Raw genomic sequence first — 21,892 nt, 5'->3', positions numbered from 1 at the left:
TAGTTCATTTATATTAAACCCAAGTCATTCAAATGGATCCTGCATTTTGACCAAACATTGTTTTTGAGTGTACAAACTGTTCAGGTGACCGCAGTAAAAATACTCTACATGTCATTCTATGAACCAAAACACACAAACAGGAAAATATGTGTGTGTTATACCTTTGTACAGGTGCTATAAATGTTTGTACATTGAGGCTGTTCTAGGTCAAATTTGACCCGGATCTATTGACCCGGATCTATTGACCCGGATCTATTGACCTGGATCTATTGACCTGGATCTATTGACCCGGATCTATTGACCTGGATCTATTGACCTGGATCTATTGACCTGGATCTATTGACCTGGATCTATTGATGTGGATTTTAGAGCCATCAGTGTGGGTCAAATGAAGGGGAACCTTGAAACAGTCAGACTGTATGTTCTATGTCTGTGTGTATTTTGTATGGGACAGTGGTGACAGAGTTCAGGGGGAACCTCAACACACACACACACACACACACACACACACACACACACACACACACACACACACACACACACACACACACACACACACACACACACTCACTTTCAGAGTGTTCTTAGTATTTTCAGTATCAATAATTTAAATCATTATGGCTGTTATATTTTCATGTCTCAGGTAAAACAGGACATGGCATCATGTGATCAGGTTTTTTGTGCTCTCATGCAATCTAAATGATGAATAATAATGAATTTATGGTCAGTAGGTTATTTATTCTAAACTGATCTGGGGTTCAAACTTGTGTACAGACACTTGGCGTTGGACATGAACAGTCTGTAAGGGGTCAGTGAAGGCCCGCCCTACCCTGCCTGTGATTGGCTGACATTCTTGCCCTCACCTTGACCAATCTCAGTCCTCGTTTAACTGGAACTATCAGCCGTACATCTTGTAGACATCCTTCTACAGCAGGGGTCTTCAACCAGGGGTCCGTGACCCCTAAGGGGTCCGCAGAGGTACTGAAGGGGGTCCGGCAATTTTTGTCATAATAACTGACAGTTTTCACCAAAATTAAAAAATCTAACAAAAATGATATTGAGTAAAGTGCAAGCATTAACATGCAATGATGAGCTACTTTTATAAATGATTCCACTGTGCATGAACGTTTGATCAACCATGAACACATATAGGCTCATAACACAGTTCATAAGCAGGTTAATAAGGTCCAATAAAAGCTGAGTAAAGTCAATCTAAGAGTTATTACAGGCCAGGCTTAGAATGTGACATTTAAATAAAAGAAGAATGAACAAAGGTTGAAGACTGTTCTAGTAAGTAAGCACTGATGAAACGCTTGAATTCACAGAGGAGGGATGACAGCCGCTAGTCACACGTCACGGTGGCTTAGTGATGTCATCACAGAGGATTTCTGGGTATTGGAGTTGACTGCAGTGATGCTTTAAATGAACAACATGTAACTATGTGTAACACTGACATCTCGTGGTTAAAATGTGTACTGCAGTTCACATTTCAAACCCTGGAGAGTCGTCTCCTCCTCCACAGACTGAACCTTCACGAGTTCAACATGTTTTATTTTAAACTGAGGTTCAAACTGAAGTTCAGGCCGAGGTTCAAACCGAGGTTCAAACTGAGCTTTAAACCGAGGTTCAAACTGAGGTTCATATTGTTGTTTATTCAACATAGTAAAATTGATTGCATTACATTTTCAGTGCAAATCATTGTTTTAATTTATGGTGCTCATTTACACTTAAAGCTCAAACTATGAATTGACATCAGTTTTGACAACTTATTGATCAAGAGGCCAAACATTTGAATATGTTTGGGACAAAACAAGGAAAGTTAAAACATCACTGATACAGAAGATGAATCGGTGACATCATTTGTGAGTCCACAGAAGATCTCTGTTGGTTTGGTAAACTCACTGGCATCACCTCACATCACTGTGAAGATTGATTGACTTTAGTTCAGTGCAGTTGGAGAGGTTGGAGTTGTCTCCATCAAGGCTCGGGCGGGACGTACTCCTGCGGGTGGTTTCCTTCACGGAGGCGTCCGAAACAGCCGAGCAGCAAGTCCACCGCCGTGCTGACCGTGGACCGGACGCCCTCTTCGGTCTGAGCCCGCAGAGGGTTCACCTCCACCATGTCCACCGCGGACAGGAGACCTGCAGGACGAGCAACTCAGATTTAGTCCATGAATCCACCTGGATGATCTAAAATAGTCTAATCTGTCTAAAGACAACTGCCCCACACAGAGGCAGCTGTTGAGATAGATGTTGACAGATTAATTAAGATTAATTAAGAAAAAGACGAGCTATCACGTGTTTTGACTTGTACCTGTGTGACGGATCTGTTCAGTGATGTAGATCCCATCTCTGTAGGTGAGCCCTCCGACTACAGGTGTCCCGGTCGCTGGGGTAACGGTGGGGTCGATGGCATCCACATCGTAGCTCAGGTGGATCGGGTTATTCCCTCTGTTCGAAACACAGAAACACATTTAACTTTTACTGTGACTCCATTCAGGACAGCATGGACAGCATGTCCTTTGATCAGGAGGTGGAGCTCACCTGGTACAAAGGTAGTCACACGTCTCCTCCATAACTTTGCCGATACCAAGTTGATCCACCTCGGTCATGGAAAACACCTTCACGCCCAGAAACTTCAGGAAGTAACTGTCAAAATAAAAGAGCAACCTTCCTGTACTTAGACATGCCACGTGTTAGCTCGTCTATGTTTAAAATGCAAGCAGACTTTGAAGATGCTGCACTCATGAAGGAGGCTCAGAAACATACTGCTCTCCTGGGTCCACGTCTCTCAGCCCGATGTAGACCAGATCTCTGGCTGACAGACAAGGCTTGAGCCAAGAGAAGTTTGGCAAGGCAGGAACCTGTCGACACGAAGAACAACGACATCTAAAAATTCAACCGATGCAAATCCCTCAGGACCGAAGTTATTCCATGTTAAAGGGGTTCACAGTCAGTATTCATCACTATTGTGTTGTGTAGTTTCTACTCTGATCTTCAGTTACGTCCAAAGTTACGTTTAGTTTTTCAGTCAATTCAGATGAAAAGGTATATTTTTATATTTTTATTACAAAACAAGAGTTCTTTATGGAAACATCTAATGGTCTGAAGCAGCACTGCCGTCGTCGTGGATCAGATTTCTTTTCTAGTGAACTCCACCTTCATACAGATTGTACATCACTCTGTGGTTTGTGGTAGAAATCAGGACCGACCTTTGACTGCAGCTCGTGGAGGAGGAAAGAAACAGGCTGTCCGTGCATGTTTCCCGTGGTCGAGGTCAGCGGTGTGTTGATGTCAGAGTGAGCGTCGACCCACACGACGCTCAGCTGCCCGACCGCCGCCGAGTGACCATGGATGGATCCGATCGCCAGACTGATGAGCATGTGATGAACCACGGAGAGAATACAATGATGTATTATACAAAAAGTAGCTGGTCTGATTGTTCATCTAGAGTCTAGACCGGCTCTAGATTCTAGACATCTGGATCAGCAGGACATCACACCGTGCTCATCACACGTTACAGACACGAAGCTGTTATCGAACCTTTCCTGTATGAATGTAAAGAAACATTCAGATTCATGTTTTTACACGTGAGCGCTAACTGGACTCAGCGATGGCCGATCGATCACTCATCTGTGTGTCCTGCTCGTGGATGATTGACAGACCGTGATGTGTCCGTCGTGACTGGAGACCAAAGTCAACAATCGCCCATTCAAATATTTACAACATTAAAGCAGAGTGTGTTTTATCTTCTACTATGAGAGGACCTCTGTACTTTAGTACATGCTACTTTAAACTTCCACTCCACTACGAATGTTTGACACTTGTACCAACTTATTACATAAAAAACTCATGATAAGCTTCTGATATGAAGCAGTACTATTCTACTAATGTACCCAGTAGTACACTCAGTATCTAAAATTGACTCCACATTGATTAAATGTTCTTAAACAGTTCTTATTTCCAGCTGATTTTGCAGTAATGAACACAGTTATGAATTTTAGATTCTATTTTGGTAATAAAGCCAAAATCTGAGACACTGGACCTTTAAGTACATTTAACTAATTACTGATAATACTTGAAGTAACCTCTGTGGACTCACCTGTGGTCTCCGCCCAGCATCACTGTGGTGTGTCCGTCCTTCTTCACGGCCTTCACCGCCTCTGACAGCCTCTGGTTGGCGCTGCCGACCGCCCGAGCATTTTTCACCTGGCCGACCGGCTCGTCGTCCGGAAACTCCTCAAACGTCAAGTTACCATAATCCTTGGCTTCACAGCCTGCAGACACAAACACAGTGATCTGTGAGATCACACCACAGAGGTGACACATCAACACGATCACTCCGATCACACGTGGACATCACATTTACATTTTTAACGTGAACTACTGAAGCTGTCAGACTTATTAAAGAAATGTCACTTTGTTCAAACATGAATGCTCTCTGTGTGAACATTAACTGTCAGCGGATCGCCTGTGTGGAAATGTTTCACGTGGAAATGAGTGACTCATGAAACTTCTCTGTGAAAACAAGAAACCACAGAAGTTTAGGCAACGACAACAGGAGTCAGCCTGAGCGAGTCACACACACACTCAGGGCAGCAGTGTTAAACCTGAACACACTCATGGCAGCAGTGTTAAACCTGAACACACTCATGTACGACTGCAGGATGAGAGCGAGGAGTTCAGAGAGGAAAGAAAAGAAAGATCTTCCCTAACCCAAAACAAATGGGATTAAATCAACATTAATTAACTTTAATAATCTGACGTCTGTGACCTCCAGTTGACCCACACTGACCTGTGATCAGCTGAGCGGTGTCTCTGTCACTCGTACGTCTGTTCTCACACTATGTAACTTTGTGAAGTACGTAACGCTTTACGTTAGCAAAGTTTTTCGACTCGCCAGTTTTTGATCATAATCATAAGAAATACACGTTAAAGCCGTTTACCACAGTTACACTCTGTAACTAGGAATAACAAAGGAGGCTATTATGATGAAAGATTCAAGTCTCAAGTTATTACACACACACACACACACACACACACACACACACACACAAGCATTACCAGAGTGTGTTAGACATGATTTAAAGCATGACCTATGAAACGTCCCCGGTTAGCTTCAAGTCCAGTGTTTGTGAATGTGTAACGACGCTCAGGTCCACAGTTAGACAGGTTCACAAGTACACACACATACATAAATTATCTAATTATTGTTATCATGTTATTATCACATTATAATTATTAATGTTATTATCACATTATAATTATTATTGTTATTATCACATTATAATTATTGTCATTGTCCTGTCAGTGTTTCATGAAGCTCTTCATGGTCTGACCTGTTTTTTTAGTACATTCACTGAGAGTAATCGAGTACATTCGCTGAAGTATAACTTCAAGGTACTCGTACTTTACTTAGTATTTTGTACTTTTTACTCCACTACATTTATCTTTAGTTATCTTAGTAATGAACACACACACACACACACACACACCTTGCTCCTGTAGTTTTTGCAGCAGTCCAGCTGTTCGGATCAGGTCCGGTCCTTTCTCCACTCCACCTCGAGGCTGCAGCGCAAGAAGAAGAGTTACAGCTGACACACACACACACACACACACACACACACACACACACACACACACACCTGTCCCTTAGAGAAAGGTGCTCCGATGATCCCCACTGCCGGCGCGCGCTGAGGATGATGATGATGAAGACTCCGTCCGTTGACGGTCAGCGCGAGCTGCTGCAGCTTCCTCGCGCTCCTCATGCTGGCTGATCGGTACACACACACACACACACACACACTCCTAAATACACTCCGTGACGTCGCCGCCCTCGGCGGGGCAGGTGTGACGTCACGAATGAGTTAATAAGCAGCTGGTTTGTTGAAACAGAAGAAGAGTTCATATGCAAATGAGCTCGGTCACACAGTGTCACGTGCTCAGGTGTTCTGTCATTTACTGAGGTAACAGGTGTGACGTCACACCTTCAGAACTTTGTTCCGTGAGAAGCTGCTGGTGAAAGAGAAGTCGCTACAGTCCCATACGTGGTCTCATACTGGAATAACTTCATGGAATACACTGACCGGAGGAAGATCTGGCTCTTACCCACCGATACATGTTAACTAATAAAGTGAGAGAAGTTTCATTTAAAATAATTCATAGATGTTATCCATCCAATGATCATATTAGAAGATTCAAAAAAGATATTGATGTGAAATGCACTTTCTGTTCTGAACATATTGAAACAGTTACTCATTTATTTTGGCACTGCCCCTTTGTCCAAAGTCTGTGGACTGATATCTGTAACTTTATTGCTAAAAATGTTGATAATGATTTGAAGTTGTATGGAGGGATGTACTGTTTGGGCTCTTGGGCCTGAACAAAAATAGAGTAAGATTAAACGAAACATTTATTATCAATCTCATCATACTGATGGCAAAATTTCATATTCATAAGTGTAAATGTACTCGAAGAAAACCATCTTTTGTTGCCTTTCACGGTGAGCTCAGACAGTACATCGCTTCCATTAAGTTTTCTAATAACACAAAAGCTATAAAACGCTTAATATATGTGAACATTTACATATATTTATGTAAACTCTTTCTCCCCCCTGGCGTAGAATATACATGAATGTTTTTGTAATGTTTTGTATATGATCTGTGTTCCTTTGTTTGTGAAACAAAGTTTTAATAAAAAAAAAAAAAAAGAGAAGCTGCTGGTGCTGGTCCAGGTTCTGTCTGACCCCCGCGTGACCCGTCCACAGGACTGCTCCGCCTCAACGCTCTGAAGAAGAAGAAGAAGAATTAGAAGAAGAAGAGGTTTCCAGGCCTGCTCCTCTTCTTCTCGGACATGATGGCAGAGGAGCAGAGAGTGAAGAGGACGCTGACGGAGGAAGCTAAGAAGAGAAAAGGAGAGAGTGAGCGAGCAAGAAGCCGCCGGACAAGAGTAAATGTGGGACTGACTTTTAGTGGTTGGTGAGAGCTTGGTGAAATAAAAGGCTGAAAGACGCCGAGCTGGGAGACAAACCACAGAAAGATTTCTACGTACTGTTCCTTTAAGAACTAAAGGAAGAAGTGATCTGAACATGAAGAAATCGCTTCCTTGATTAGGCAACATGAAATTACCAGAAATCAAGTTGTTTCAGTAAATGATGAATCCTCCCTGGTCCCGTAAATCTCTGACTTCAGTTTCATGTTGACAGATTAGTCTATATTTAATCTGAGATGTGCTGACTGTTCTTCTTTCACATCCACCCAGAGACCTGCTGAGAAACTCATGTCCACTTAAACGTACAGCTGATTGTGGGAGTCTACAACTCCTGATGGAGGCATCACACACGGAGACTACGTCCAGGTTTAGACAGTCTGCGGGGACGTCCCGGAGACTACGTCCAGGTTTTAGACAGTCTGCGGGGACGTCCAGGTCGTCAAAAACAACAAAACTCTGAATTAAAGAAAACTTTTTTTATTTTTGAGAGCAAAAATACAAATTTAACAGCTGATGTGTGTGTGTGTGTGTGTGTGTGTGTGTGTGTGTGTGTGTGTGTGTGTGTATTAGAAGTAGCTCTGTAGTGGTTCTCCCAGGATGTTCTCCATCTCCTGAACAACCTTCTGGACCTGCTGCTCCACCTCCTCACACTCATCTGGAACACACACACACACACACACACACACACACACACACACACATCATGTTACACTTCATTAAAACATTCACATCATATCTAACAAACACGTGTGTGTGTGTGTGTGTGTGTGTGTGTGTGTGTGTGTGCTCACCCTCCATCAGCTCTGCTATGAATGGGATGGTCTCTGGCAGCAGCACCACGTAGTTCTCCTTCAGTTTGGACGCTAACTCCATCAGCATGAGCAGAGAGGAGAACCGCACCTGAGGAGGAGGAGGGTTACTATGGTAACGTTCTGTCAACGCTGCACAAACGTTAGGTAACTGTTTGGTCATTTTAATCAGTGGAAAACTAGTCTTCAAGTTTCCAGGTTTTCCAGGACGCCTGTGAACCCAGCCTCAGTTTCAGCCCTGAGTTTTGTCTGCAGGTCTTCCTGTGTGAGCCTGCGAGGCGACACTCGGGGCGGCTCACCTTGGACTCGGGGTGTCTGGTCTTCAGCAGGATCTGGTAGTTGAGAGTTTTCCACTGCGAGTCGTCGGCCAGCGCCACGGAGAACTGCCCCACGCAGGGCACCAGGTGCTGGGTCACCCTCTGCTGGTACACCTGCTCTCCGCCCAGGAGGTTCTCCAGCTGCAGACAGAGAGGAGACATCAGCACACGTCAGCCACGAGGACGCGTCTCCGAGGAGCGTGTCATCGTGTCAGCGCTCACCTGGTCGAGCAGCGGGCTCATGAGGGCGTCGGCCCGCTCTCTGCTCAGGAACCTCTGCGTGTCGTACAGGAAGATCTTGTGCAGACAGTCGAGCAGCAGCTGAAGCAGCAGAGCGCTCTTCTCCTCGCCGCGACCCGACTCAAACAACAGCTCACCTGACAGGAAGTGAAGAGACGTGAGGCGGAGAGGTCGACGTCGAGACAGTCAAAGAGAACTAAAGCGTGCAGCCAGCTCACCTGTCCGCGAGACGTCCGTCTGTCTCAGCAGGTCGGCCATTGGCTTCACCAGATTTCCTGCGAACAGGACGAAGAGTCCTTTGAGGCGCTCGGCGACGACAACGGTCAGCCGGTAGAACGTCAACAGACGCTCGGTACTGCCCGATTTACTCCAGTCCAACAGCTGAGGAGACCAACACAAACACCATCATCATCATTTTGGTCCAACATTAAAACTCTGAACTGTGTAAATAAATGTAGAGTGTGTCTGACAGACATTATTACTGACACTGCAGCAGCACAGAGACTTAAAGTCAGCTGCAGGTCAGAGCTGTAACTGCAGCTGTGCTCTGTCTGTGTGTGAGTGACTGCTGAGAGACACAGAAAATCTCTAAATGAAGCCCCTCCAACTAGTGGACACTAATGCCAAACGGTAGGTGGTATCAAAAAGCCCAAATGAGCGTGAGCATCCTCATCTTGTCGACCATGTGAATGCTGAATTTCAGTGTGTGAAGTTAAAAAATGTGACCTGGGGAGAGAGAGAAAGAACAGGTGCCCCGTGCTCCTTTGGGAAATTTCTCCTCTCCAGTTTACATGGGAGTAGATGGGGCTGTCGGTGGGTGATCCTGGAGCATCAGTGCGTCTCCCGCCAAAACTATAAGTCTGACAGCTTCAGCAGTGATATCGCTGCGTAGCCCACGAATTTTCCTACGTTTCTATGTAGAAATTATTTCTGTAGTGACGGTGTTTGATGTCACGCACTCTGTTCTTTGTTTATGTGCGACCAAAACTGTGGGAGGTGCAGCACGCCAAAAAACCACGGAAGAAACGTCAGAATAAAATCTAAATGTATAAATAGAACGAGCCTCTCGGGCACACTCAGTAACGTTCTGTCGGGTTGTCGAGTCGTCACCTTGAAGAAGAGCGGTCTGAAGGTGACCTCGGACAGCTTCATCACCATGGCGATCAGACAGTCGATGACGCGGCCCTCGATCTCCGCCGTCGCCTCCAGGTCGCCCTGAAAACGTTGCATGATGGTTAGTTTTTGGTTGTGGGTTGGTTAGAGTTTAGAAGAGTAGCTTTGAGCGCCGACTGACCCGACAGTGTTCGGCCCGGAAGTCCAGGGCGGTGAGGAAGAAGGAGGTGAGCTCTGATTGGTGGGAGCCTAGCTGCTCTTTGTCCATGTGACTGATGTGTTCCTTCAGGATGCTCATGAGCGCCACCAGCTGAGCCTGCAGAGAAACACATGTCACTCACACGCCTGTGTCTCAGCACACGCCAGATTTAAAGGGCCAGCGTTCATATTTAAAGGGCCAGCGTTCATATTTAAAGGACCAGCGTTCAGATCCAAACCTTTCTGTCGACGACCATGTTGCTGTAGCACTTGGTGAGGGTAGGCAGTAGGACCCTGGGGGGCAGCTTGGTGGCGAGGGTGCTCCTGAGGGAGGCGAGGCGTGAGGACAGCTGGGCGGAGCACGACGAGGAGGAAGAGGCGGAGTCCACCAGCCGAGTCAGCCGACACACCTGCAGGAACAGGAAGTGTTGTTATGGTGAACATGTCAAAGCTGGCCCGGCCCGGCCCGGCGCAGGCCCCGCCCAGCTCACCTGTGACAGCGTGTCCTGCAGGTACGGGCTGATGAAGTGCGGCAGCGTCTCGGCGACACGCTGCAGGGCGGTGACGGCGCTCAGCAGGTAGATCTCATTGGTCAGCAGCTCTTTCCTGTCTGTCAGCGTCCGCAGCAGCGCCGGCATCAACCTGCACGACACATAACCCCCTCGACCAATCAGAACACAGCACAGTCAGCCAACAGAAGAGTCGCTGTGATGTCATGGCGTGCGCGCTCACCTCGGCAGCTGTGGGATGGCGAGCGCTCTGAGCGTGCTCACCACCTCGGCGATGCACAGCAGGGCGCTGCCCGTCACGTTCTTGTCCTCGTCTGTTGCCATGACGACGTCCATCGCCCGCAGCAGCACAGGAAGCAGCGCCTCCTGGTGCGCCGAGCCGAAACTGCGACACAGCAGCTTCAGGCTGTACAGCGCCGTCTGACGGTTAATGGCGTGCTCCGCCTCCTCCTCCGCCCTCCCCTGGCGTTTACCCACAATGCTCAGCAGGTCGCCGGTCAGCTGGACGAGCGCGGTGACCTGAACCAACGAAGAAGAATAGTGTTGTCTGGACGTTCTTTTAACGTTACTTATTGGTTAGTTAAAGGTTATGCATTGGTTAGTTAAAGGTTGCTCATTGGTTAGTTAAAGGTTGCGTATTGGTTAGTTAAAGGTTGCTCATTGGTTAGTTAAAGGTTGTGCATTGGTTAGTTAAAGGTTATGTATTGGTTAGTTAAAGGTTATGTATTGGTTAGTTAAAGGTTGCGCATTGGTTAGTTAAATGTTGCGCATTGGTTAGTTAAAGGTTGTGCATTGGTTAGTTAAAGGTTATGTATTGGTTAGTTAAAGGTTGTGCATTGGTTAGTTAAAGGTTGTGCATTGGTTCCTGATGTTACCTGTTGCTCCTCCCACTGCGTCCTGTGCTGTAGTTTGTTGTTCAGCAGCTCCATCGCTTTCCTCCTGACCGACGGCAGCCGATTACCCATCAGCCCCCTCGTCACTGTGATGAAGGTATCCGTGGGCAACAAGGAGTTCACCTGGGCGACAGAAGACCAATAATAAGACGGGTCGTGCGTACCTCTGGGACCGGGACAGACTGGTTGACCTGACGATCATGCATGTTTCCACACACGTTTCATGTCATCACACACACCTTATCCAGAACATCGTAGGCTTTATTGAGCAGAACTCTCCAGAACTTGGCCGTGGGTTTGTCGGCGTTCTCCTCCACACAGCGAGCTACACTGTGGATGTAACGCAGGATCTCCTCCAACAGCCTGAAACACACACACACACACACACACACACACACACACACAGTGTGTTCACCTGCTGCTCTTCACACAGTCTGAGGTCACCTCCTCGCTCAGGTAAACTCACCTCTGCTGCAGAGACTCGTCGGTGGCGTCGGCGGCGTCTCCTCCCTCTGCGACCTGAAACATTAAATATTACATGAACGTTTTTTCAGCGTTAGCCGTCACAGCAGAGGATGACCTCTGATGTTGTTTCAATGTTTTCTGAAGGTTAAACACTGATCGTTGTCTCTCATTGGTCGGTTTGTCGCTCACCTTCCCGATGAAGCTGGTGGAGCCGAGCAGCTGAGCCATGAAGGAGACGCACAGGAACTTGAAGTGTCGCAGCTCTTTGCTGCTGTGAGCCTCCACGCTGAAGATCAGCTCCTCCACCTTCTCCTCCTCCTCCTTCTTCTTCTTCTTGGCTCCTTGCCGGCTGACGGAGCACTTCGCTGCAGCACAAATATTTCAAACAGTGGATGAGTTCCTCCAAACTCAGACATTTTACTCCTCAAACATGTGACACGTTGGATGACACAACGAGAGCTGTGATTGGTCGTGTTTGTCTCACCGTCGTCTTTGTCGTCGGGCAGCTGCAGCAGGAAGTTCAGGATGTTGATGAGGGTGGTGAGCTGGTCGCTGACGTCAAAGTGACAACAGAGAGAAATCCACAAATCCACGTCCGTCTCCAGAGCGGCGTCCTGAGCAGGACATCAGTTATACTTCATTAAATGAGTAAATACATGAAGCACTATCAGACGAATGTTCGACTGCGTCAGGAGCTCTGAGCTTTCAGGAGACATCTTACCTTCTCGCTCGCGGAGCTGGCGGTCTGCGTGGTGTGCAGCTTGAACAGGAGGAGCATTAGGACCCAGAGGAAGCGGGCGGGGCCCAGCGTGCTCACCAGCTGAGTGAGGACGGGCAGGCGCCGGTGATTGGGCACGTGAGGCAACGCGTCGGCGAACACGTGCACGATCCTCGTCACCACGGCGTCCACGTGAGCTGAAGAGCCGCCGACAGAGAGCTGCTGGGCCTGAGGACACACACAGATAAGAGATGTACAACTGTGCACGCACACACACACACACACACACACACACACACACACACACACCTTGATCAGAGCAGGTATGACCGTCTGAACCGTCTTGTCGATGACTCTGAAGCTGTAGGCGTCGTCCAGCCGCATGATGTTGGCTCCCATGAAGGTGAAGATGGGCATGATGTTATGAAGGACTTTCTCCTGACGACCAGGACGAGACACAACATCAGAGACCTTCATCATCATCATCATCATCATCATCATCATCATCATCAACAGAGACCTTCATCATCATCATCACTATCATCATCATCATCATCAGAGACCTTCATCATCATCATCATCATCACCACCATCATCACTATCATCATCAGAGATCTTCATCATCATCATCATCATCAACAGAGACCTTCATCATCATCATCATCATCATCACTATCATCATCAGAGACCTTCATCATCATCATCATCATCATCAGAGACCTTCATCATCATCATCATCAACAGAGACCTTCATCATCATCATCATCATCAGAGACCTTCATCATCATCACCTTCATCATCATCATCATCATCAACAGAGACCTTCATCATCATCATCATCATCATCATCATCAGAGACCTTCATCATCATCACCATCATCATCATCATCATCATCAGAGACCTTCATCATCACCATCATCATCATCATATGGACCTGGTTTTAACAATGTTCACTCAGAGTTTAAACCTGGTTTTAAACCTGGTTTTAAACCTGGTTTTAAACCTGGTTTAAGTCTGGTTGTAAAGTCGGTGATGATTCTATTTTATTCTGAAAATCCAGCGAAGTCTATTGTGGATCACGTCAGTTTTTATCATTTCCACATCGATAAATTAAGATTCAGTATTTAAAGTTCGTTAACGTGAGTCTACAGGGTTCAACGTGTCAAACGAACTTGTGTACTGGTTGACTCACGGGGAAGATGGTGGCCGCCGTGCCGAGCAGCAGCAGAGCGTGGTGGTGAGTCTGCGGCATGTCGGACGCTCGGATACACTGAACCACCAACTCCACGCTGAACTTATCTTCATCCAGGACGTCTGCACAGGAAAACACACGGTCAGTCAGGTGTGGATGAAGTCTGTTCAGAGCCCTCTGTGTCTACCTGCACACATACCTGGGCCCACAGCGCCTCCATCAGGAGACAGTTTGTGGCAGACGTTGAGCAGACAGCTGAGGAGCAGCTGCTTGGTGTACTCCATGTTGGCGTGATCTGAACACGGCTCCAGACTCCTGAGGACACGACAAACACGAGAGCAGGGTGTCTGTTAAACCAGGTCTAAAGAGTCCAGAAGGTTGAATAAGTCAAGCCTAATTATTAACGTGTACGCAACATATTCGTTTATTTTAAAGGCCTGCTTCAACACAGGTTTTATCTTGGTGTTAAACGTAGTTTAAACCTGGTTTTAAGCCTGGTTTAACAGGTTTTATCTTGGTGTTAAACGTAGTCTGAACCTGGTTTTAAGCCTGGTTTAACAGGTTTTATCTTGGTGTTAAACATAGTTTAAACCTGGTTTTAAGCCTGGTTTAACAGGTTTTATCTTGGTGTTAAACGTAGTTTAAACCTGGTTTTATCCTGGTGCTGAACATTAACGAGGACATGATTCATTAATGTTACCTGGCCAGCAGAGAGAACAGAACCGGCACCAACATCTGAGGTCTCTTCAGCTTCTTCTTGTGCTGCAGCAGCTCCAGGATCAGAGTGACTCTCTGCCACGACACAGCGCCCCCCTGTGGACCTTCATCACAGCTCTCCTGAGGCCTCCTGATGAAGGTGAGACAGAAGCTGATTCTCTGAGATCCTCAGACACACTGACAGATAAATAAACTATCTGGACTTCACCTCTGTGCCATTCTGCTCCGCCGGGTCTGTTGCACCGTCACACTGACTCTGGGCTTTTCTGGTGGAGCGAGCTCATTGGCCACCAGCTGACCGTCAACTGCAATCTGTTAAGACAAGACCGCGTTAAACCTTTGGGTTCTTCTTCAGCTCCTGCAGAGTCTCTGTTACTACAGCCATGATGCATGTGGGCTCACCCCTTTAAAGACGCTGCTGATGGTGTTGGCCACCAGAGGACTCCTGCTCTCCACCAGCAGGTCGAACATCACAGACAGCAGATTCTGCTGCACCTTCTCGTCTCCGATGGCCGAGAAGAACGGCTTGGTGATCTGCAGAGAGACGACAGACACGTCGTTTAGCTCGTTTAGTCTAATCGCTAATCTTAATCCTGGTTTTAAGCCTGACCTGTTCCAGTGCAAAGATCTGGCAGCTGGGGATGTCGGGGTGTTGCTGGGTGGAGGTCCTCAGAGCTCTGACGAACAGATCCAGGCAGTTCTGATCTTCGGCCAGCAGGGGCGCCGACGCCTCGTTGTACTTCCTCAGGACGAGCTGCATCAGCTGGGCTTCGTCCCGCAGCAGGGTGGGGGCGTCGGGGCCGCTCTGCTCCAGCAGGCGATCCAGAACAGGAAGCAGGGCTGACAGGACGGCCTGAGAGGTGGAGCAGAAGGTCTGTGTAAACGAAGCAGTTTGATTGGTGAGGTTGAAATGAGCAGGTGTGTGTGTGCTCTCACCTGTCCGTTGACGTGGCTCAGCGCTCGCAGCAGGCCGGCGGCGCTGTACGACGGGCAGCACGGAGTCTGAACGCTGTGCAGCAGCTGCTGCATGGACGCCTGCAGCTTCTTCTGCTGCGTCTTCACCTTCACACACTGACACTCGTCATGAAGCGAACCGAGGACCTGCCGGGACACACGGACGCCGTCAGACCGACGAGCCGCCGCACAAACTGTCTGAGCGCCCTCTGCTGGCTCACACTTGGACATTACATTTGAATCTGTGTCAGGGGACCTGTGAGCTCTGTGACTCACCTGGCTCAGGTACGAAGGGTCTGCGATGATCTCCTCTGGGGTCTTTAGAAGCTTCTCTGTGATTGGCTGGAAGGGAGAAGCCTTGGCTCCTGATAGGCTCTGCAGAGCGCCGAGGGCCGACCTCCGGACCTCCCGAACCGGAGAGCTGAGACAGCAGAGCAGGGACGGGAACACTGACAGACAGAGACAGACAGACTCATTTAAAGGTCCGGAGGAGCGGGTACAGCTGACCCCGGTTCTGGTTCTGGTGTGTTTTTGGTTGCTCACAGGGCGAGTCGGCGGCGGCCAGCTCCTCCAGCATGGCGGCCGGTTGAATGTTCAGCAGAGCTCCGCCCATGTACAGAGCCTGAGTCTGCAGGACGGCGCCGACCTTCACGTCCAGCTGATCTCCATGATTACCGCCGTATCCCCACAGCACGCACAGGAACCTGAAGAGCATCGGCGGCTCGCGCAGATGAACCTGGATGAGCAGCTTCATCAGAACTCTGAAGCTGCCGGCTGCCGGGCCCTCGGCGGCACCGCTGATGACGACGCTGAAGAGGCGGCAGAGGAGGCCGAGGTAACAGCAGGTGTTGGTGTCCAGCTTCTCTGGGTTCCACCACACCTCACCTGAGAGCACACACACACACACTGTGAACACACACACCACATGAACACACACACACACACACACTGTGAACACACACACACACTGTGAACACACACACACACTGTGAACACACACACCACACGAACACACACACACACACTGTGAACACACACACCACACGAACACACACACACACACCTTTGAAGGAGGCGTCGTGACACCTGAGGGCGGAGATGAAGTCTCTGAGCAGAGACATCAGGACGAAGCTGAACTCTGCCTGATCCGCTGACTCTGGCCCACACCTGCTCAGGTACAGAGTGAGGGCTTCAGAGAAGGTGGAGGGGGCGCTGACGTGCTGCTCCGCCTCCTGTCTGTCGTCCCTGCTGAGCTCCAGCAGGGGGCGCTCCAGCAGCATGTAGACCCTCTGAGCGGTGAGCAGGTGCTGGGTCTCGCTCAGCTCGCCGAGGCCGAGCAGCAGCGTCTGGGTCAGCACCAGGAAGGACGCCCTCGCTCTGAGGGCGGAGCCTCGCTGCTGCTGCTCCACCAACAGCGCCAGCTTCTCCAGCTGAGGACACAGGAAGTGATGAGAGACGAACGCCAACGAGAGACGAGAACTCTACAGTCTGACCGCTGACAGACTCACCGCATCCCGTCTGGAGAAGTGCTCCATGCTCGCCAGGTTCTTGGTCAGCGTGGAGACGAGACGCTCGTTCACCAAACCCACGAAGTCGGGCTGAGAGCTCCTCTTCATCAGCTCGTCCAGCTCTGTGAACACACACTCACCATGCTCATTCAACATCGGAAACTCATTCATTGAAGTGTTTAATTATTTGACTGATTTTTGTGAGGTCAAACCGGGTCAAACCGGGTCAAACGGTCACCTTGAGCCCAGTTCAGGGTGAGCGGGTGCTGGGTGAGGATGGAGGATCGGGCGACACTGGAGGTGAGGCGCAGCTCGGTGGAGGCGACCACCAGGAAGGGGAGCAGCCTCCAGCCCACCCTCTGCACCATCTCGGCGTCCCCCTTTCCCAGGCGTGGGTCGGACAGTAAACGCACCGCCTCGGTCAGCACGGGCATCCTGGAGGAGACGACAGTTGATAATAAAAGTTACGTGAGCCATTTGTTGGGATGCTTTTAAAGTGATCCCGTGTGTAGTTCACTGACCAGAGCTCAGCCACCAACAGATCAGCTCTGTGCAACAGTGACAGTAAACACAACACGATGTCTTCAGGGTCCAGAACGTCAAACAGCAGCTGAAACAACGAACAGAAACAGTTAGCGGCTGCACCGCCACCTGCACACGGAGCGGCCTATAGGGGGCGCTGCACCGTGTGATCCACTTCACTGACCTCCAGGACTCTGAGAGCGGCAGCCACGACCTCCGGCACGTCGTCCTTCAGCCGGTCCGTGACGGCGTCTTTAAGGAAAGTTTCGTCCAAACTCTGCAGCTACAGAAACAGGTTTGACGTGAAGATATAAGAGTGTCTGCGTAGAGGCTGAGGCTTACAGTACGTCCTTTAATAACGTGACCACTGAACCAAAAGAGGACGCAGATCTGAGCTCTGAGTCATACCTGTCCGGAGGTGATGATGCTCATCAGGTGGTCCACGGCCGAGACTCTGACTGACGGCTGCGGGTGTTTCAGACTGAGGAGCAGCGACGTGTCCGAGTCGCCCATGATCTGCGCTCAGACAGAAACAAACGCAGGAAGTCAACGGGTCTGAACGGATTCATGCTGAACTGAGGCTGCCGAGCCCGGTTCTGTTGCCCTACCTGATATTTCCCGCTGCTCATGGACAGAGACAGGAACTGATGGAAGAGATGTTTCTGCTCGGTGCTGCTGATGTCAGTCACATGACCTGCGAGGACGCCGTCCAGAGCTCCGCAGTACCTGACAGAGGACAAACACAAAGCCAACGCTGACACCAGCTGATCATCTCGGGTGGTGCTCGTGTTTGGGTGGTGCTTGTTTTGTTAAATCACTTACTTGGACTCGAACAGTCGAACCAGAGGCAACAGACGCTGGTCGAAGGCGGACGTGTGTTCAGCGGACAGTCCGGTCCGACTCAGATACTCGTCCAACAGCAAACTGCAGAAAGAAGACAGCAGCGTCTGTTAGATCCTGTTGATGCTACACTAACAGGTGAATGGTGTCTTAAACAGGACAGGTGTGCTTCATGCTGTGGTGTGCCGAAGGTTTACCGAGCCACAGTCCGGTCCAGGCCTTTGGTCAGAGGAACGTCCTGCAGGACGGACTCCAGCACACTTAACTCGTCTGTCTCACCTGTGAGGACAAACAGGTGAACAAATAGCTTCAACGACATCACAGAGATGTTCAGCACATCATGTGGTTCTGCTTCTCACCTGAGCTGCAGGTGAAAAAGGCGTGGACGAGGTGAGGCAGCAGGTAGCGCAGCAGAGGACTGACATCATGAGTGGCCGCCATCACCTGCAGCGTGGGAACCAGCGCCGGCATCGAGCGTAGATGGCTGAAGGCTCTGAGGACGAACAGAAAGCTCAGCTGAAAGGAGGGACGGGCTCAGAGACGGTTCTGACCCGCCAGCAGGGGGTATGTCGTAAGCACCCTGTCCTTACCTGGGCCCGGCAGCGCCCTCCTTCTGGTTCTGCAGCAGCACGATGAGGCAGCCCACGCCCTCCTTGGCCAGCACGGGCTCTCTGAGCAGAGACTTGCTGATCTGCACGGTGAGGGTGTCGACGAGACTCACCTCCATCACCACCTTCACCGCCAGCTGGCACACGACCATGTAGGTGGCGGCTTTGTAGTCCGTCAAGGACGACTTGAGGCCCTGCAGGGATGACAAGAAGTCTGCATGAACTTCACAAAACTCAAGAAGAAGCCGAATGAGAACTCAAACACACGTGGAGCAGGTCCGTTACCTTCTGAATGTACGGCAGCAGTTTGGAGATGATGGCGTCCGACACTTTGTCCACGGCGTCCAGAGCGGGGACGATGGTCGAGGCGTAGAAGGAGAAGATCACTCTGAGCTGGGAGCAACTTCCTGAACGGCCTGAGTACGCCTGGAAAAGACGAGAAGAAGAAGAAGAAGAAGAAGAGGGTGATGATGATGATGATGAGCCAATCAGAGGCAGAGCAGCAGAGTAGGAGGTCTTACCTGGATGGACTTGGTGACCATGCAGCAGATGAAGTCCATGAAGCTCAGGTCTGTGTAACAGTGAGTGATCAGCGCTCCTCTGGACAACGGCACACCTGGTTTCTGAACAAACGTCCATACAACGTTAGAGATGTGTGTGTGTGTGTGTGTGTGTGTGTGTCTGTGTCTGTGTGTGTGTGTGTGTGTGTCTGTGTGTGTGTGTGTGTGTGCTGACCTGCAGGCAGTGCAGCCAGCTCCAGCGGTTGGTGGCGTCCTTGATCTTCAGGAGCTGCAGGACTCGGACGAACAGGTTGGTGTCATGGTAAGGCAGCGCACAGGCCAGCAGGCTGTCAGCGTTATACAGCTGGATGTGGAAGCTGCAACACAACACGAGACCTGAGAACTACAACACGAGACCTGAGAACTACAACACGAGACCTGAGAACTACAACACGAGAACTACAACACGAGAACTACAACACGAGACCTGAGAACTACAACACGAGAACTACAACACGAGACCTGAGAACTACAACACGAGACCTGAGAACTACAACACGAGACCTGAGAACTACAACACGAGACCCGAAAACTACAACACGAGAACTACAACACGAGACCCGAGAACTACAACACGAGACCCGAGAACTACAACACGAGACACGAGAACTACAACATGAGACCCGAGAACTACAACACGAGACACGAGAACTACAACACGAGAACTACAACACGAGAACTACAACACGAGACCCGAGAACTACAACACGAGACCCGAGAACTACAACACGAGACCTGAGAACTACAACACGAGACCTGAGAACTACAACACAGAGACACGAGAGAACTACAACACGAGAACTACAACCGACACGAGAACTAACAACACGAGAACTACAACACGAGACTGAGAACTACAACCGAGAACGAGAACTACAAACACGAGACCGAGAACTAACAACCCGCAGAACTACAACACGAGAACTACACACGAGAACTACAACACGAGACCAGAGAATAACAACCCGAGAACTACAACACGAGACCCGAAAACCTACAACACGAGAACTACACCACGAGGACCCGCGAGAACTACAACACGAGACCCGAGAACTACAACACGAGACCGAAAAAACTACAACACGAGACCCGAGAACTACAACACGAGTGACACGAGGAAAACTACAACACGCGACACGAGAATCAACACGAGAACACACACGAGACACTACAACACGAGCCTGAGAATACAAATACGAGACACGAGAAACTACAACACGAGAGAACTACAACCGAGACACGAGAACTACAACACGAGAACTACACCACGAGACTGAAGACTACCAAACACCGAACGAGAACTACAAACACGAGACCGAGAACTACAACACGAGACACGAGAACTACAAACACGAGACCTGAGAACTACAACACGAGCGAACTACAACACGGAGAACTACAAACACCGAGAACTACAACACGAGAACTAAACACGAGGACACGCGAACTACAACACGAGACCCGAAACTACAACACGAGAACTACAACACCGAGACCCGAGAACTACAAACCCGAACCCAAAACTACAACACGAGACACGAGACTACAACACGGGACCACGAGAACTACAACACGAGACCAGAACTACAAACACGAGACACGAGGAGAACTACAAACACCGAGAACTACAACACGAGAACTACAACACGAGAACTACAACACGAGAACACGAGAACTACAAACGAGAACTAACCAACACGAGACCTGAGACCTACAACACGAGACCACGAGAACTACAACACGAGACCTGAGAACTACAAACCCGAGACCCGAAACACAAACGAGCACAACACGACGACCGGAACTACAACACGAGACCCGAGAAAATACAACACGCGACACGAGAAACTACAACACGAGACACGCGAACTAACAACACGAGAACTACAACACGAGAACTCAAAACACGAGAACACTACAACACGAGACTGAGAACTACAACACGAGACACGAGAACTTACAAACACGAGACCTGAGAACTACAAACCGAGACCCGAAAAACTACACACGAGACCTACAACACGACCCGAGAACTACAACACGAGACCCGAAATACAACACGAGACCCGAGAAACTAACACGAGACACGAGAACTACAACACGAGACACGAGAAACTACAACACGAGGACTACACAACACGAGAACTACAACACGAGAAACTACAACACCAGACACGAGAAATACAACACACGAGAACTTACAACACGAGACTGAGAACTACAACATGAGACCCGAGACAACTACAACACGAGAAACAAACAACGCGACCTGAGAACTTACCAACACGAACCTGAGAACTACAAACCCGAGACGAAACTACAACACGAGAACTCAACTGAGACCCGAGACCTACACACAAGACCCGAGAACTACAACACAAGACCCGAGAACCAACATGAACCCGAGAACTAAAACGACCCGAGAACTACAACACAAGAGACCTGAGAACTACACACGAGACCTGAGAAACTACAACACGAGGGACACGAGAACTACACAACACAAGACCTGAGAACTACAACACGAGACGAGAACTACAACCTGAGAACTACAACACGAGAACTACAACATGAGGACCTGAGAACTACAACATGAGACCTGAGAACTACACACGAAACTACAACACGAGAAACTAACAACACGAGACCACGAGAAAAATCAACATGAGACCTGAGAACTACAACATGAGGACCTGAGAACTACAAACATGGAACTACAACACGAGACTGAGAACTACA

At 49.1% G+C, this 21,892-nt stretch overlaps 2 protein-coding genes across 3 annotated transcripts in view; both read right to left on the bottom strand.

The window, feature by feature from the left end:
- Positions 1-1,632: 1,632 nt before the first annotated feature.
- arg1 (arginase 1) overlaps positions 1,633-21,892 on the bottom strand; it is a 35,853-nt gene continuing 15,593 nt past the window's right edge. The window contains exons 1-8 of one of the 2 annotated variants that reach the window (XM_019269015.2): positions 5,645-5,809; positions 5,495-5,567; positions 4,102-4,276; positions 3,212-3,371; positions 2,769-2,863; positions 2,544-2,648; positions 2,314-2,450; positions 1,633-2,141 (exon numbers count right to left, since the gene is read on the bottom strand). In XM_019269015.2, the coding sequence (XP_019124560.1) occupies positions 1,978-2,141; positions 2,314-2,450; positions 2,544-2,648; positions 2,769-2,863; positions 3,212-3,371; positions 4,102-4,276; positions 5,495-5,567; positions 5,645-5,767 (1,032 nt within the window). In that variant the 5' untranslated portion in view covers positions 5,768-5,809 and the 3' untranslated portion in view covers positions 1,633-1,977. Of the gene's footprint in view, positions 2,142-2,313; positions 2,451-2,543; positions 2,649-2,768; positions 2,864-3,211; positions 3,372-4,101; positions 4,277-5,494; positions 5,810-21,892 lie in introns of those variants that run through there. The other variant, XM_027277107.1, reaches the window with a different exon arrangement.
- Positions 7,451-21,892, bottom strand: part of heatr1 (HEAT repeat containing 1) — a 15,635-nt gene continuing 1,193 nt past the window's right edge. Inside the window, exons 2-42 of the mRNA XM_027277115.1 lie at positions 20,858-20,864; positions 19,329-19,496; positions 19,115-19,216; positions 18,879-19,019; positions 18,576-18,787; positions 18,345-18,478; positions 18,183-18,264; positions 17,968-18,069; positions 17,754-17,871; positions 17,554-17,661; positions 17,330-17,428; positions 17,145-17,233; positions 16,862-17,058; positions 16,624-16,745; positions 16,179-16,545; positions 15,659-16,000; positions 15,392-15,564; positions 15,098-15,262; positions 14,772-15,014; positions 14,564-14,695; positions 14,370-14,473; positions 14,145-14,291; positions 13,644-13,759; positions 13,445-13,566; positions 12,561-12,689; positions 12,255-12,479; positions 12,018-12,147; positions 11,723-11,898; positions 11,535-11,587; positions 11,308-11,431; positions 11,051-11,191; positions 10,399-10,694; positions 10,158-10,308; positions 9,906-10,076; positions 9,650-9,784; positions 9,466-9,570; positions 8,574-8,736; positions 8,338-8,492; positions 8,098-8,256; positions 7,781-7,889; positions 7,451-7,644 (exon numbers count right to left, since the gene is read on the bottom strand). Of these exons, the coding sequence (XP_027132916.1) occupies positions 7,556-7,644; positions 7,781-7,889; positions 8,098-8,256; positions 8,338-8,492; positions 8,574-8,736; positions 9,466-9,570; positions 9,650-9,784; positions 9,906-10,076; positions 10,158-10,308; positions 10,399-10,694; positions 11,051-11,191; positions 11,308-11,431; positions 11,535-11,587; positions 11,723-11,898; positions 12,018-12,147; positions 12,255-12,479; positions 12,561-12,689; positions 13,445-13,566; positions 13,644-13,759; positions 14,145-14,291; positions 14,370-14,473; positions 14,564-14,695; positions 14,772-15,014; positions 15,098-15,262; positions 15,392-15,564; positions 15,659-16,000; positions 16,179-16,545; positions 16,624-16,745; positions 16,862-17,058; positions 17,145-17,233; positions 17,330-17,428; positions 17,554-17,661; positions 17,754-17,871; positions 17,968-18,069; positions 18,183-18,264; positions 18,345-18,478; positions 18,576-18,787; positions 18,879-19,019; positions 19,115-19,216; positions 19,329-19,496; positions 20,858-20,864 (6,103 nt within the window). The 3' untranslated portion in view covers positions 7,451-7,555. The remainder of the gene's footprint in view (positions 7,645-7,780; positions 7,890-8,097; positions 8,257-8,337; positions 8,493-8,573; positions 8,737-9,465; positions 9,571-9,649; positions 9,785-9,905; positions 10,077-10,157; positions 10,309-10,398; positions 10,695-11,050; positions 11,192-11,307; positions 11,432-11,534; positions 11,588-11,722; positions 11,899-12,017; positions 12,148-12,254; positions 12,480-12,560; positions 12,690-13,444; positions 13,567-13,643; positions 13,760-14,144; positions 14,292-14,369; positions 14,474-14,563; positions 14,696-14,771; positions 15,015-15,097; positions 15,263-15,391; positions 15,565-15,658; positions 16,001-16,178; positions 16,546-16,623; positions 16,746-16,861; positions 17,059-17,144; positions 17,234-17,329; positions 17,429-17,553; positions 17,662-17,753; positions 17,872-17,967; positions 18,070-18,182; positions 18,265-18,344; positions 18,479-18,575; positions 18,788-18,878; positions 19,020-19,114; positions 19,217-19,328; positions 19,497-20,857; positions 20,865-21,892) is intronic.

Source organism: Larimichthys crocea, unplaced genomic scaffold, assembly GCF_000972845.2.
Source record: "Larimichthys crocea isolate SSNF unplaced genomic scaffold, L_crocea_2.0 scaffold83, whole genome shotgun sequence".
Lineage (NCBI taxonomy): Eukaryota > Metazoa > Chordata > Actinopteri > Sciaenidae > Larimichthys > Larimichthys crocea.
Note: the sequence above shows the minus strand (reverse complement) of the source record. Positions and strands in the feature narration are given on the sequence as shown.